The 13,734-nt window shown below is 43.2% G+C and overlaps 1 protein-coding gene across 4 annotated transcripts in view; it reads left to right on the forward strand.

Moving 5' to 3' along the window:
* Window positions 1–13,734, forward strand: part of nid2a (nidogen 2a (osteonidogen)) — a 173,045-nt gene that overhangs the window by 21,477 nt on the left and 137,834 nt on the right. For all 4 annotated transcript variants that reach the window (XM_041214945.1, XM_041214949.1, XM_041214948.1 and 1 more), the window contains exon 9: window positions 6,824–6,967. In XM_041214945.1, the coding sequence (XP_041070879.1) occupies window positions 6,824–6,967 (144 nt within the window). The remainder of the gene's footprint in view (window positions 1–6,823; window positions 6,968–13,734) is intronic.

Below are 13,734 nucleotides of genomic sequence, written 5' to 3' on the forward strand. Positions count from 1 at the left end.
CAGGGCCTCTAGACTATTCTCACCATGACTTCTTTCCTTTGTTATTTCTTATTTTCCCCAAAACTGATTCTACATCTTGATCTTGCGAACCAAGATCATTTCTCACTATTGCATTGATCTCATCCTTTATTAACAGAGCCACTCCTCCTCCTTTTCCTTTCTTCCTATCTTTCTTCCATGGCCAACAATGGTGGAGCAATGGTTGATCAATTAAAAATCTAGAATACTGTGTATACCTGGAATACTGTATACAGTTTCGGTCTCCAGAGGCTAGAGTTAGGTGAGCACAGATATTATAGAATCACAAAATTTTAGCAGCACAGAAGGAGGCCATTTGACCCATCGTGTCTGCAATGGCTTTCCAAATGACCATTATGACCTAGTGCCTTTGCCCTGCCTTTTCCCTACACCTCTACACATTGTTTCTATTCAAATAATCATATAATGTCCTCATGAATGCTTCAATTGAACCTGCCTCCACTACACTTCAAGGCAGTGCGTTCCAGACCTGAATGACTCGTTGTGTGAAAAAGTTTTTTCTCATGTCACATTTGCTTCTTTTGTAAATCAGTGCCCTCTCGTTCTTGATCCTTTTATGAATGGGAACAGCTTCTCCCTATCTACACTGTCCAGCCCCCTCATGATTTTGAACATCTTTATCAAATCTCCTCTTAGCTGCCTTCTCTCCAAGCAGGGTTGGAGTAGATTGCTGAGATAGAGAGTGGCAGGGTCATGAGGAATTTGAAAACAAGGATGAGAATTTTAAAATCGAGTCATTGCTTGACCAGGATGCAATGTAGATCTGTAAGCACAGGGTTGATGGGCGAACGGGACTTGATGCGAGAATGAACACAGGTAGCAGAGATTTGGATAAGCTCAAGTTATGTGGGGTAGATTGTGGAAGACCAATGGTGGAATAGTCAAGTTTAGACGTAACAAAGGCTTGAATGAGGGCTTCAGTAGCAGATGAACTGAGGCAAGGTTGGAGTAAGGCGATGTTACCGAGGAGAAAAGTGATCTTAGTAATATCTCTGCAATTTCCTTATTTGCCATTATAATTTCTTATGTCTCAGTTTCTAAAAGACCCATGTTTACTTTTGCTATTCTTTTCCTTTTTTACATACTTACAGAAGGTTTGCAATTTGATTTTATGACTCCTTCTGGTTTACTCTCATTCTGTTTTCTCTTTCTTTATCAGTTTCTTGGTTATCCTTTGCTGAATTCTAAAATCTTCTCAGTGCCAGAGCTTACCACTCTTCTTGGCAACATTATTTCCTTTAATAGACAGCTATGCTATCTTTAACATCTTTTGTTAACCATGATTGGACTATTTTCCCTGAGAGGTGTTTATTCCATAAAGTAATGTATAGTCATTGTGAATTATAAATTAATTATTTAAATGCTTACTATTGTTTATCTTCTTAATGCTTTACCTTTTAATTTGGTTTCCCAATCTGCATTAGCCAACTTGTCCTTTAATACTTATGTAGTGTTAAGACTCTAGTTTTGGCTGAACTAAATCACTCTTAAACTCTATAAAATTGTTGCATGTTATGATCACTCTTTCCCAAAATCTTTCTCATTGTGCAAAATTAGATCTAAAATAGTTTATTCCCTATTTGGTACCATGACATACTTATCTGGAAGGCATTCCATGAACCCGTCCTCAATGCTCCCACTGCAATCTTTTTTGGCCAATCTATAGGAAGATTAAAGTCCCCCATTATTACTGTATCATCTTTGTTACATGCACCTCCAATTTCCTGATTTATACTCTGCTTGACACTACAGCTGTTGTTTGGGGTCGATAAACAACTCCAACCAATTGTTTCTGTCCCCTTCTGTTTCTGAGTTGCATCCAAAATGATTTTACATCTTGATTTTCCAAACTACTATCCTTTCCCTCTACTGTCTTTGTCCCATCCTTTATGATCACTTCTTTTCCATTTTGCCTATCTCTTCTAAATGCCATGTATCATGGAATATTTACTTCTCGACCTGTACTATTAATTCATCCATTTTGTTGTAAATATTTTGCACACTCCAATGTAATGAGAGAAATATGTGTTCATGTAGCTCTGCTTCAAATTGGCGCTATGTAGACTGTGTAGAATCCCCAGTGCAGATAGCACTGATAGCTGCTTGGTTGACATGGGTTTTTGCAAGTACCATCCCTTGGTGCTGTCTGCCCCAAGCTGCCTAGGTTGCAGCATTTTGAAGCAGCACCACGTGAACAAATTTATTCCCCGTGTCTTTAACTTTTTTTTTCTTCTTCTCTGATGTTACATTTAATCTCAAAAATCCTATTATCTTTGTTAACCTCTCTGTCCCTTCCTGATTCATACTGCTTATCTTTACCCAATCACTGCTCTGTTCTACAGACTTGATATTTGTCTTACGGATTATGAATTGATCCTTTCCTGAATCCTACCCCACCATCCATACCATTAGTTTAAAACTCAATCAACTGCTCTAGTTATTCAATTTGCCATTAGCATAACACTAGTGTAAGCCAGGTTTAAGTGGATTCTGTCCCAATAAATAGGTCCTCTTTCCCCAGTACTAGTGTCAGTGTCCCTTGAATTGAAACTCCTACCTCCCTACAACATTCTTTCAGCCATGTGTTTAACCTTCTAATCTGTTTATCATTATACCAATTTGTGTGTGCCTCAGGTAACAATCCAGAAATGGTCACCTATGAGTTATGTGTTTTTATTTTGACCCTAGCTCATCAAATTCTCTCAGCACAACCTCATTTCTAGCTCTGCCTATGGTGTTGGTTCCCACATGGACCACCACAATTGGAGCCTCTCTCTCCAACTCCCAAGTTCTTCTCTAGTTGTGAGGACATGTCCTAAACCCTGGCACCCGGCAGGCGACGCAACCTTTGAACCCAGTTGGAAGTCCCAGGTGCAATTGCAATGGACGGTATCTTCCCATATCACAACAATATTCTTTTTCACCTCCCTGAGTTGAAAGGCCTCCTGCACCATGGTCAATTTGCTGATCCACTCTGCAAACTTTGCCCTCATCCACACAGGCAGCAGGTACATCATACCAGGTTGGTTAAGGGAAATGTGCAAGTTATGATATGGGCTGCAGAATTTTGGATGAGTTTATTGAGGTGGAAGGTGGGAGTGTGGCAAGGAGTGCATTGAAATAGTCTATTCTGGAGGTACCATGGCGGGGATGAGGATTTCATCAGAAGATGAGCTGAGGTAGGCTCAGAGTCAGACAAATGTTATACAAAGTTGGAAGTAGGTGGTCTCAGTGATGCTGTGGATATATGATCAGAAGCTCAACTCTGGGTCAAGTATAACACCAAGGCTGGAATTTTATGCTTCCCCCCCGCTGGAGGTGGGCTGGCAGGCAGCAGGAGGTATAAAATCAGGTGGGATGTTGGGATGTGAGGGGTACCCTGTGCCATCATCTACCCACCTCCAATGGTATTGCACCTTTTGGCAGGATAGATGATGGGTGCCTGCTGCCCCTGGGTCATTTGAGGCCCTTAAATGGCTAATTAATGGTGACTTAAGGGTCTTGTCTTACCACTGCTGCTATTTTACCTGCAGTGGGGGTGCCTATGCCACATTGCGAGGCTGCTAGGTAAACTCTGGTGGCCTGGCTGTGGGCTTAGCAGGGGGCACTCTTGTTTGGATACTCTGTGCCCAGTGGAGTCACCCCCCCCCCCACCCATGGAAATATCTGCCCCCCACTTGTTTCCCCATCCCTTGGTCTCCTGAGCGCTGCCCCAGCCCCCTCTCCTGGATCTGCCTGACTGGCCCCAGCTGCCCCACTAGCTTCATTATCTGGCCTTCATCTCTGTTCATCCTTAGGCAATGACTGTAATGTCAGTAGTGACCTCTGTTCACAGTGGCGCTGCTGAGACTGGGTAGCTGCCAGCCATCTGACCAGCCAACAGCTCATGGAGGCGGGATATCCTTACACATGGGGGAGGAAACCAGGACCTCAGGTTTTAACTGCCCAACGACCGTTAAATCCAGTCATGGTCACTGCCTCAATGAAATATTCTGGCCCAAGATGATAAACAGTCTACTTCAGCCTCAAACAGTTGTCAGGGAGAGAGATGGACTTAGTGAGTAGGGAATAGTGTTTGTGGTGAGAGCCAAAGGCATTTGGCCAGGATTTTCCAGTCCCACCCATGGTTGGGAATCTTTGGGGGCGGGATGGAAAATTTGACAGGCCAGCCAAAGGTCCTCTGTCTTTGGGCAGGAATTTCCAGTCCTGCGATGGGCGGGACTGGAAAATCCCATCCAATGACTTTGGTCTTCCTAATATTTAATTGGAGGAATTCCTGCCCTCAAGTATGAAAATTCAGAGACAGTGGAAAGGCCGAGAGATGTGGTGGTGAGGTACAGTTGAGTTTAGTGGTTTATAGAAATAAAGTGCTCCTCTGTATAGAGGGGAGGGAGCAAGGTTGATTGTCATGGGTAATTAAGTAAACTCTGTTTCATCCCTTGATCAGGTTGCCAAATCTGATTAAGCGCATTCCTGGAAGTTTCATCACATGACTTGCCTCACGATCCAGCCATTAGGTGGCCAACACATCCATCCTTGTGACGCACTGCCTTCCTACGCCATTTGCAAATCTAAAAGACTTATTACCCAATTACTACCCAATTGGATGATGCTTGACTGTCAGGCAAACAGCTTTTTTTCCTCATTTTCGATATACGTCTGGTAAAGCGAATGTTCAAAGAAAATGGAAAAAAACAATCTTTATTAATGTCTCTATGATATTTCTCGAGGATTGCACTTCAATTCCTGGAGACTCCAGGCCAATCCTGGAGGGTTGGAGGGAAGAAAACCCACCCCTTGCTCTTTACCTAAGGCCATCAACAGCACAATATCTGGTGCAGGATTTTTCCTATGGCGGGCGGGCTAGGCGGAGACAGGCGCAAAGCCAATTGCCGCCCGTGATCGGCTCCATGCCACCATTTTACATGGGTGGGCCGGTAGCACTTAGCGCTATCTATGCAGGTGGGCGTAGGAGAGAGAGTCAGGGCCAGCGCTCTTTCACGCATGCGTGTGAAAGAACGCAGCAATCTCCTTGAGGCACGGAGCGGCCTCAAGGAGGTTAAATGGATATTAAAATAATTAAAGAAATAATTTAAAAATATATTTGAACATGTCCCCTTACGTGACTGTGTCACATGAGTGGGGAGATGTTTTTATATTTATCAAAATTTATTTATTTAATAAAAGCTTCAGGAAACCTCATCCCGCTCATGGATGAGGTTTCCTGAAAAACATGAAGGCTGTTTGGGCTTTTCGCCTGCCCGTCAACCTTAAGGTTGAATTGGCAGCACTCACAAGTGCTTCAATTAATTTCTTAATAGGCCGTTTATATTTCGGTGGGAGCGCAGCCGACTCCGGTGCACACCTGCTGAATGTAATATTGTGATGGCACGCGATGACTTTGGGACGCACGTCCGATGTCATCATGCGTCAATTTATGCGCTGGCACGTCAGGCCCACCCCTGCACGCCAACTGGAAAATTCTGCCTTTGGTCACTCTTACATCTGGTGTTTGTAAAACTTTGCTGGGTAACAAATTGGTTGTCCTGTTTGTTCACATAACAGGAATGAAAGCATTTTAAGGGTAATCCGCTGGTTGTAAAGTTCTGTGGCATATCATGGGTGGGTTGGTGGAGTGGGCGGTAAAGCAGCAGATGGATTTTAACATAGAGAAGTGTGAGGTCACACATTTAGGGAGGTCAAACAGTTACAGGGATTACAAAATAAATGGGAATATACTAAGAGGGGTAGATGAAGTGAGAGATCTTGGCGTACAAGTACACAGGTCCCTGAAGGCAGCAGTTCATGTAGACTAGGTTGTAAAGAAGGCATATGGGATGCTCTCCTTCATAGGCAGAGGTATAGAATATAAAAGTAAGGATGTAATGTTGGAATTGTATAAAACACTGGTGAGGCCACAACTGGAGCATTGTGTGCAATTCTGGTCACCACATTGCAGGAAGGACATAATAGCTCTGGAGAGAGTGTAGAGGAGGTTTACAAGAATGTTGCCAGGGTTAGAAAAGTGTAGCTATGAGGAGAGATTGGAGCGGTTGGGGTTATTTTCCTTAGAACTAAGAAGGCTGAGAGGTGACTTGATTGAGGTGTACAAAATTATGAGGGGAATAGATAGAGTGGACAGGATAAAATTGTTTCCCTTTATTGGAGAATTCTAGAACCAGGGGACATAGATTCAAGATAAGTGGCAGAAGGTGTAGGGGGGACATGAGGAAGAACTTTTTTACGCAGTGGGTAGTGGGCGTCTGGAATTCGCTGTCCAAGTTGGTGGTAGAGGCAGAAACTTTAAACTCTTTTAAAAAGTACCTGGATCTGCACCGTAAGTGCTGTAAGCTGCAGGGCTATGGGCCGGGTGCAGGAAGGTGGGATTAGAAAGGGCACCTGGGTGCCCTGAGGCTGGCATGGACAAGATGGGCCGAATGGCCTCCTTCTGTGCTGTAACTTTTCTATGGTTCTATGAGAATATGATGAAGTAAAATATAACATAATTTTTGCTTTGTCTTTGTTCATTTAGCACTGTTGACAAACCATAGTCTACTATCTGTGTTTAGTACCAGCGTTCAGGCTAATTATGGATGTGAATTATTTCCTTGGTATATAAATTAATGGTAAACTACTGATAATAGTTAAAGCTAATTAAGTCACTCACCTGTCCTTGGATCATCATATGACTGGTCTTCCATAATTGAAGCTACGGTATTTCCTCAATATACAGACCCTTCTTTAAAATACAGTTCTTCATGTATTTCTCCTGTTCTTTCTGCAGTTAACTCTGGGCCTGATACTGTAAATCCATGTCAGGATGGAAGGCATACTTGTGATGCAAGAGCACAGTGTTTCCCAATAAATGAACATGAACACATCTGCAAATGTGCACCCGGCTACCAGGGAGACGGCAAAGTTTGCACAGGTGCGTGAAGAGAATAACTGTATTATTAGTACTGTACAGTCCTGTCTGGTCTTTGTTGTACACCCTTTAACTTACTTTCATTCTAACTAGCAATTTTTATCCAATACTGACTGAGAAAAGTGCAACTACATTCTATGGAAGCTGGATATAATGTAGACTTAAATCCACTTTTATATGGTATTCAGGGATATATTTTATTGCTGTATGATTCTGCAGTATATATGTTTATTTCATAAGTACTCATGAAAACAATTAACACCTGGAAAAAAGTAGTAAAACAGTATAGTAGATTTGGACTGACATGGCAAGATTTTGTTTACATTTGTCTTAAGTTTCCACACCTTTACCAGCATTTTATTAATGCTGGCATGGAATTTCTACTTTGCAAAGTCTGCAAATTGTGGTAGATCCTGTTTCATTAGATCTCTGTCCTATATAATAGCTGTTTCTATTTGGGCCTGGGGCCTCCTTTTGATATGTGAGCCAATATTTCCTGGATCCCACTTAATATATGCAAATGAATGTTGTGCATGGGCCAGAAACACGTACACTAAGGTTAAGTTGGAATGGAGTATATGAGGTGCTTCTGTTGCCCACATTTGCTGATGTTAGTAGAAACTTGGAGCTTGTAGTCTTGAGAAGTTTTGAACAGTGATTGGTGTATTTGAAAAGATTGTTTGGGGTAGTTTTCCGTTTTGCAGCGCACCTGTACAGAACTGATCTTACCCTGACAGCCTGAGGGCTCCTGAGGTGGCAAGAATTGCTTGTCCCCAGCAAAAGTAAAAGTAAAATATTCTGAGTCAGCATTATGAAGGGAAGGTGAAACAGTTTTTGAGGAGGATGCACCACATAAGTTGTTGCACTCTCACAAAGAGTTTTCAGATCTTGATAATCTTTTGAAGGTAGCAGTGAGGAACGTTATGTTTGGAAGTAAAAGTTTTTTTTTAAAAAAAGCTATAGGAGAGCTGTGCCAGCTTTTTCAGTGAAGACTGTAACCAACATCATCTGCTGAGCAGCTGTGCCTGTGACTGTAAAACTTATCACTACGCACAATTTCTATGCCATTGGCTCCTTTCAAGCAACCAAGTGGAATCTGTATAATATCAACCAGGGATCTGTCAGAGCATGCACACATCAAAAACTAATATTTTCAATAGAGCTGGAGAATGCATGCAATTTGACATGATAGCAAGAATATTGTTATAGAACTACCCAATTACTAGTACTTCCAAAGTTCAGGGTGCAGTAGATGGCACCTACATAGCATTGCAAACTCTTACATTAAATCCACTGAACCTTCTGAATAGGAGCAGCTTCAACTCACTGAATGTTCAGATCATGTATAACCAGCCCCCATAATTCTCTATGTTAATGCCAAATTTACTGGAGATTGTCATGAAGCCTTCATCCTCAGGAATTCCAGTCTCCCTGATCTGTTTGAGGGAAAGAGTTAAGTGAATGGATTGTTTATTGGTGATTATGTGAACCCATTGCTTTCAGGCATAATGATTCCTCCATGAGCATTACAGCAAAGCACGTGCTCCAATGGAGTTTTCAGAGAGAATGAGAGAGGCCTTGGGTGAGTGCTTTCATTACCTGGAAAGATCATCTCTGCAAGGCTCTCCTGAACGTATGTCATGTTGTAGTTTACTCAGCCCTGCACAACTTTGGCATCCAAAAAAGCCCAGTTATCAGCGATTCCTGGAGAGGTGGCCTCAGAAGCTTGTGGGGAGAATGGAATGGAGCCCCATGAAGACTGTTACCTGGCGGATTTCTCAGTACCATTTGTAAAGAAGATCCGAAAGCAGCTAAGCATTTAATTATTCTCTTCTGTTTAGATGTTTCCCCTTATCACCATTGGCATTGTTCTATTTTCCATGTGCCTTCAGGTCATGTTCAACTCTTTAACCGTCATCCACATTGCAGAATCGCATCGTACCTCAGCGTGCTTTGCCTCCATTAAATTCTTCCAATCTTAATGAGCTCCATGAACAGTTGAGCAAAAAATTAGTGTTCCTTTTCTTCTATTAAAACAATGTGATAAATAATCATTAGCCAACCTATTCTTTCTATGCATCCATATGTCCCCTGGCTATTTAAACGTGCTTTTCTTTCTCCTACTGCTACTTCATTCTACTGCTTCTTGTACGTGCAACCAGCATCATGAGTGGTAGATGGTTGCTATTATTGGCAAATGCCTCAGGTGACTGAGTTGGCCCCCCCTCTCATGGCATCTTGGTCCTAGAAGGGACTGTTGACTCAACCCTCCGCTGCTTGTACCTGGGTCCCTCCCCTGATTCCATCCGTAAGTGTGATCTAATGTTGAGCTCTGAGGGGTTAGGCAAGGTGCTTGGTTTGCACTGTCTCTCTTGAGAAATGGTAACCTTATGCAAATGCCATGTGTTATCATTCTTCTGGGTCCAGGATTTGTGTGTCCACTGCAGAGTGGCAGATCTAAAGTAGTTATCAGGTTCTGAAAGCCTTGAAGGAAAGTAGCCTGTATCTTGTCCCTGAGAACCTGTCGGACAGTGTGCAGGGTTCTGTTTAATGTATCCCCTACATCTTATGCTTCTGCGATGGAGACCTCATTTGAATAATCTCAGCAAGCTGCCAACACTCTGACTGCTGACATGGCAGATTGCCAAGTTGGGGGGGGGGATGAGGGGGGAGGGAAATATGGGAAATCCGGGAGCTCCCATGTGAAGTTGAGCTGGAAGTAAAGCCTAAAGGGGAGGGTGGAACATGGAGCGGCTGGCAGCAGATGGGATTTTTAAGAGGTTAGGTGGAGCATTAATGCAAAGGTCTTATGAAGGACTGCTGATCATGTCAGTAAGGACTAAGTATCAATGTGTAGTGTTTGCATGGCACATGCTCCAACTATTAGTAACTGAAAATTGCATTGGGTTCATATTTGCTATAAGACCCCAATTTCAGGAACTAGGGCTTTATAAATAGAGGCAAAGAGAAGAGTATAAAAGCACGGAGGTTATGGTGAACTTTTATGAAACTCTGGTTTGGCCTCAATTGGTACACTGTGTCCAATTCTGGGCACCACACTTTACGATGGATGTGAAGCCATTAGAGAGGGTGCAGAAAAGATTTTCGGGAATGGTTCCATGGATGAGGGACTTCCATTACATGGATAGTTTGGAGAAGCTGGGATTGTTCTCCTTAGAGAAGTGAAGGTTGAGAGGAGATTTAATAAAGATGTCCAAAATCATGAGGGGTCTGGACAGAGTAGATATGGAGAAACTGTTCCAACTGAAACTGGCAGCAGGGTCGAGAACAGCAAGGACACTGATTTAAAGTGAAAGGCAAAAGAACCAAATGCAACATGAGGATAAATGCTTTTGTGCAGCAAGTGGTTAGGATCTGGAATACACAGCCTAAGAGTGCGGTGGAAGCAGATTCAATCATGGCTTTCAGAAGGGTATTGGATAATTACCTGAAAAGAAAAAGTTTGCAGGGTTATAAGGAATAGGTGGCAGAGTGGAACTAGCTGAGTTGCTTTTGCAGAGAACCAGCACAGACACAGTAGGCCAAATGGCCTCCCTGTATGCTGTAACCATTCTAGGATTCTGTTCTTACCTTATGAGGTGCTTCCCTGGAACAAATGGGTGCTCTGGCTGCCCATTTCAAGGATTAGTTGGATCGACAGGAAGAATGAGCGGGTATCTACTGTGCTACCATTTTCCTTGTGCTTACCACCCTGTCCCCACAAGAAAAGTGGGATGAAAATCGTCCGCATTCTTTATTTGCATTGCAGTGCTGAGGCCCACCTGCAAAGAACAAAAAATTATTAGTAACATTTGACACATCACATTAAAGGGATTTGCTCCACCCTACCTCTGCTGTAGAAGCACAAAGTGGGAACTGTGGTTTGCTGGATCTGCAAAAGTTTCAATCATCATCCCTTCATTTGGGCAGCGTTTCTATATTTGGAACACCAAACAACTTGTTAGTCTTTAGATAGTGAGACATAGCAATGAGCAACTATAGCTGAGGCTTTTGCAGATGCTGTGGGCGGAATCTTCCCAGAGTTGCACAAAGTGCAGCAGTGGGCGGGATAAAGAATGTTTTGCCCGGCCGTCTCATAAAACATGCATTCCTGGGAAACAGTGTTTCAATGGTGGGCGGGCTCTCATTTGCCCACCACGCTGTAACCTCGTTGCTTCCTCACACTGAATAGCATGTTTAAAATGCAGCCGCACATATACTTCTCAGTGCTTCCAGCCCAGGACTGCTGCACAGAAGACATGGCCCTGAAAGGCAAGAAGACTGCAGCCCTCGATTCAATGTCCTGTCCTTGGAACACCTTTTTGATGCCATGGAGGCCTGCTGCAATGTCCTCTAGCTCTGCTCTGACCACAGGAGGTCCAGCAATCTCACCACTTTGGCTTGGTAGGTGATGGCAGTGGTGATCAGTGCCAATGCTGCACAGAAGAGGTTGGCCATCCAATGCAGATAGAGGATGAATGATCTCATCCATGCTGCCAGGGTAAGGTAACCATCTCATCACTCTTAAACTCACACACTCACAAGCCCATCACACATTCACTGGCATCTCACTCACTGCCAGCTCAAGGCACATTACCACTCACTCACACACACCCTCACATCTCCATCTGGCCTCATATCCTCTGGAGACTGCCTCCTCAGTCCTCATTATCTTGAGGCCACTTGCACAGATGAACTTGTGCCCCCCCCCACCACACATCCTGGGCTACCCCTTTTCCCCAGTATAGCCCTCACCATGCAGCCTCTTCCCTTTCCTGAGGCCACTTCCCCCCCTTCGCAAAGCAAGCCCTACCCCTGCAGCCGTTGAAAAGCCACCCTTGCCTTACAGCTGGTCTCGTAGGTTGAGAGTTGCCTGTGAGCCCCCATAAAGGTGATGTGGTGCTACCTATGAAGCCTGGCGCTGACGACCATGAGTGTTGCCCAAAGCAGGGTGAGCAAACAAACCTCGAAGTCCCGAGCAAAGTGCAACTTGCCAGGTGCACGTCCCTTATGTACAGTTGTGAAATACATTGGATGATTCAGCATGGGGGGATGATTCCGACGAGTTAGCTTATAATGATATGCAGATATATTACAATAAAGTTCCCAGTGTCCAATGGTGGGAAACACAGCCTGCCATTGATGGGCAGGGCGGATGATTGCAAACTGGTTTTGTGACGTTGTGAAACCGATTTTTGGCCTTCTTGCTGTATTGTCCGCTTACACCGCCATCCATGCCTGCCACCAACGGGCATGGAAAATTCTGCCCTGTGCTTGCATTCTTGATTCTTATGTATACTTGAATAGAACAATAAGAGTGGTGATAATTGTCCAGTATACCATTGTGGACAAAGGGCTGCAGAGAAGTGTTTAAAGTATTGGAGATTCTCCAACAGAACATTGCACTGAATTTGTATGCCACTACCACCTTCCAGGCATCAACTGAAGACTTAATTGGAATCAGCTCGTATGTAGCCAACAGCAACAAAAGAAAAGCAGCCTGTTTTTTTTATTAGTTGGCCACTTCCCCAAAGTGATCAACTTTACACATGTTCCTATTTTTACAGTTAGTCACTTTCTGGACACACATGTACAGGCTTTGTCTTCTTCACTATACTAATGTCTCACAATAATGTCTCCAAATCTGGTGTATCTTCAGATGTCTCACTAGATTACAAATAAGACAACGCGGCTATTTTCATAAAAGTTAATAAAATGACTCTGGATAAATATAGAGAATTACATCCATCAAAATGACTAAGTAAATGATAGCCGACAGGGTCTCAGCAGGGGGAGGTTCTGTCTGACAACCCTCAACATTTTTGAGGTACTGGCATCCCAAGTGAATTTGGAAAGCCTTTGTGATGTGTTGTATCTGGATTTGAGGCAAACCTTTGATAAAGTCCCACATGAACAGCTGCTGCTGTACAAGCAAAACTGTCTAGACAGATATTGCCTGAGCATCCTAATCACTGCTCACTGTACAGCTGTATTTATAGCCTATTTACAACAAGTGGTGATTAACTAGCTCATTGATTCCGTGAGAAATTTGAAGATGTCCACCAGTGTATTGACCAGTTCCTGCTTGGTGAGGTGCAATTCCAATTCTCAGTGCTGCTATCAGTTTGGGCAGGTAATATTCATGAAGTGACAGTTAAGAATTTCTTCTATAGGGAAAACTTATAATCCTTTGTGTAAATCCAGTCTAGAATCTTGAACTCAAAGGTGAAATTTAGTTTTTATTTTCTTTTTAAATGTTTGCCACGAATCTTTTGCCTTCTCCTCCACTCTTGAACGTGTCAACTCCTTGTTGGTGCATGGTTTCACGGTGCAGGACACTTCAGTTACTTCACCAACATGCCTATTATTTATGTGTGGTCTTTAATGGTGCATCTTGGTAGGCTAATTTTTCACGAGCGGCATCACTGCTGAATTGAATCCTCAACCAACAACAGTTGCTGGATAGTAATCAGGAGCAGAATCAAAGTCAACTGTCCTTCAATGACACAAGGTCAATTTTTGCAATTCTATTGACAATCCTTTAAGAACAGCACAGAAAGGGAATGAAACTTGGGATCTTCTTGTTTTGTTTTAATTTGACCTTGGGATGTGGGCAACACAGCAAGGCTGTATTTATTACTTATTCCTAACTGCCCTGTGAAAGTGGTAATGGGCCTTCTGCTTGTGTTGGTGATGCTCCCTCTGTGTAAAATAGAACATTCCAGGATATTTAGCCAACAACGTTGAAGCAATGATGATATATATCAAAA

Source organism: Carcharodon carcharias, chromosome 20 (genome assembly GCF_017639515.1).
Source record: "Carcharodon carcharias isolate sCarCar2 chromosome 20, sCarCar2.pri, whole genome shotgun sequence".
NCBI lineage: Eukaryota > Metazoa > Chordata > Chondrichthyes > Lamniformes > Lamnidae > Carcharodon > Carcharodon carcharias.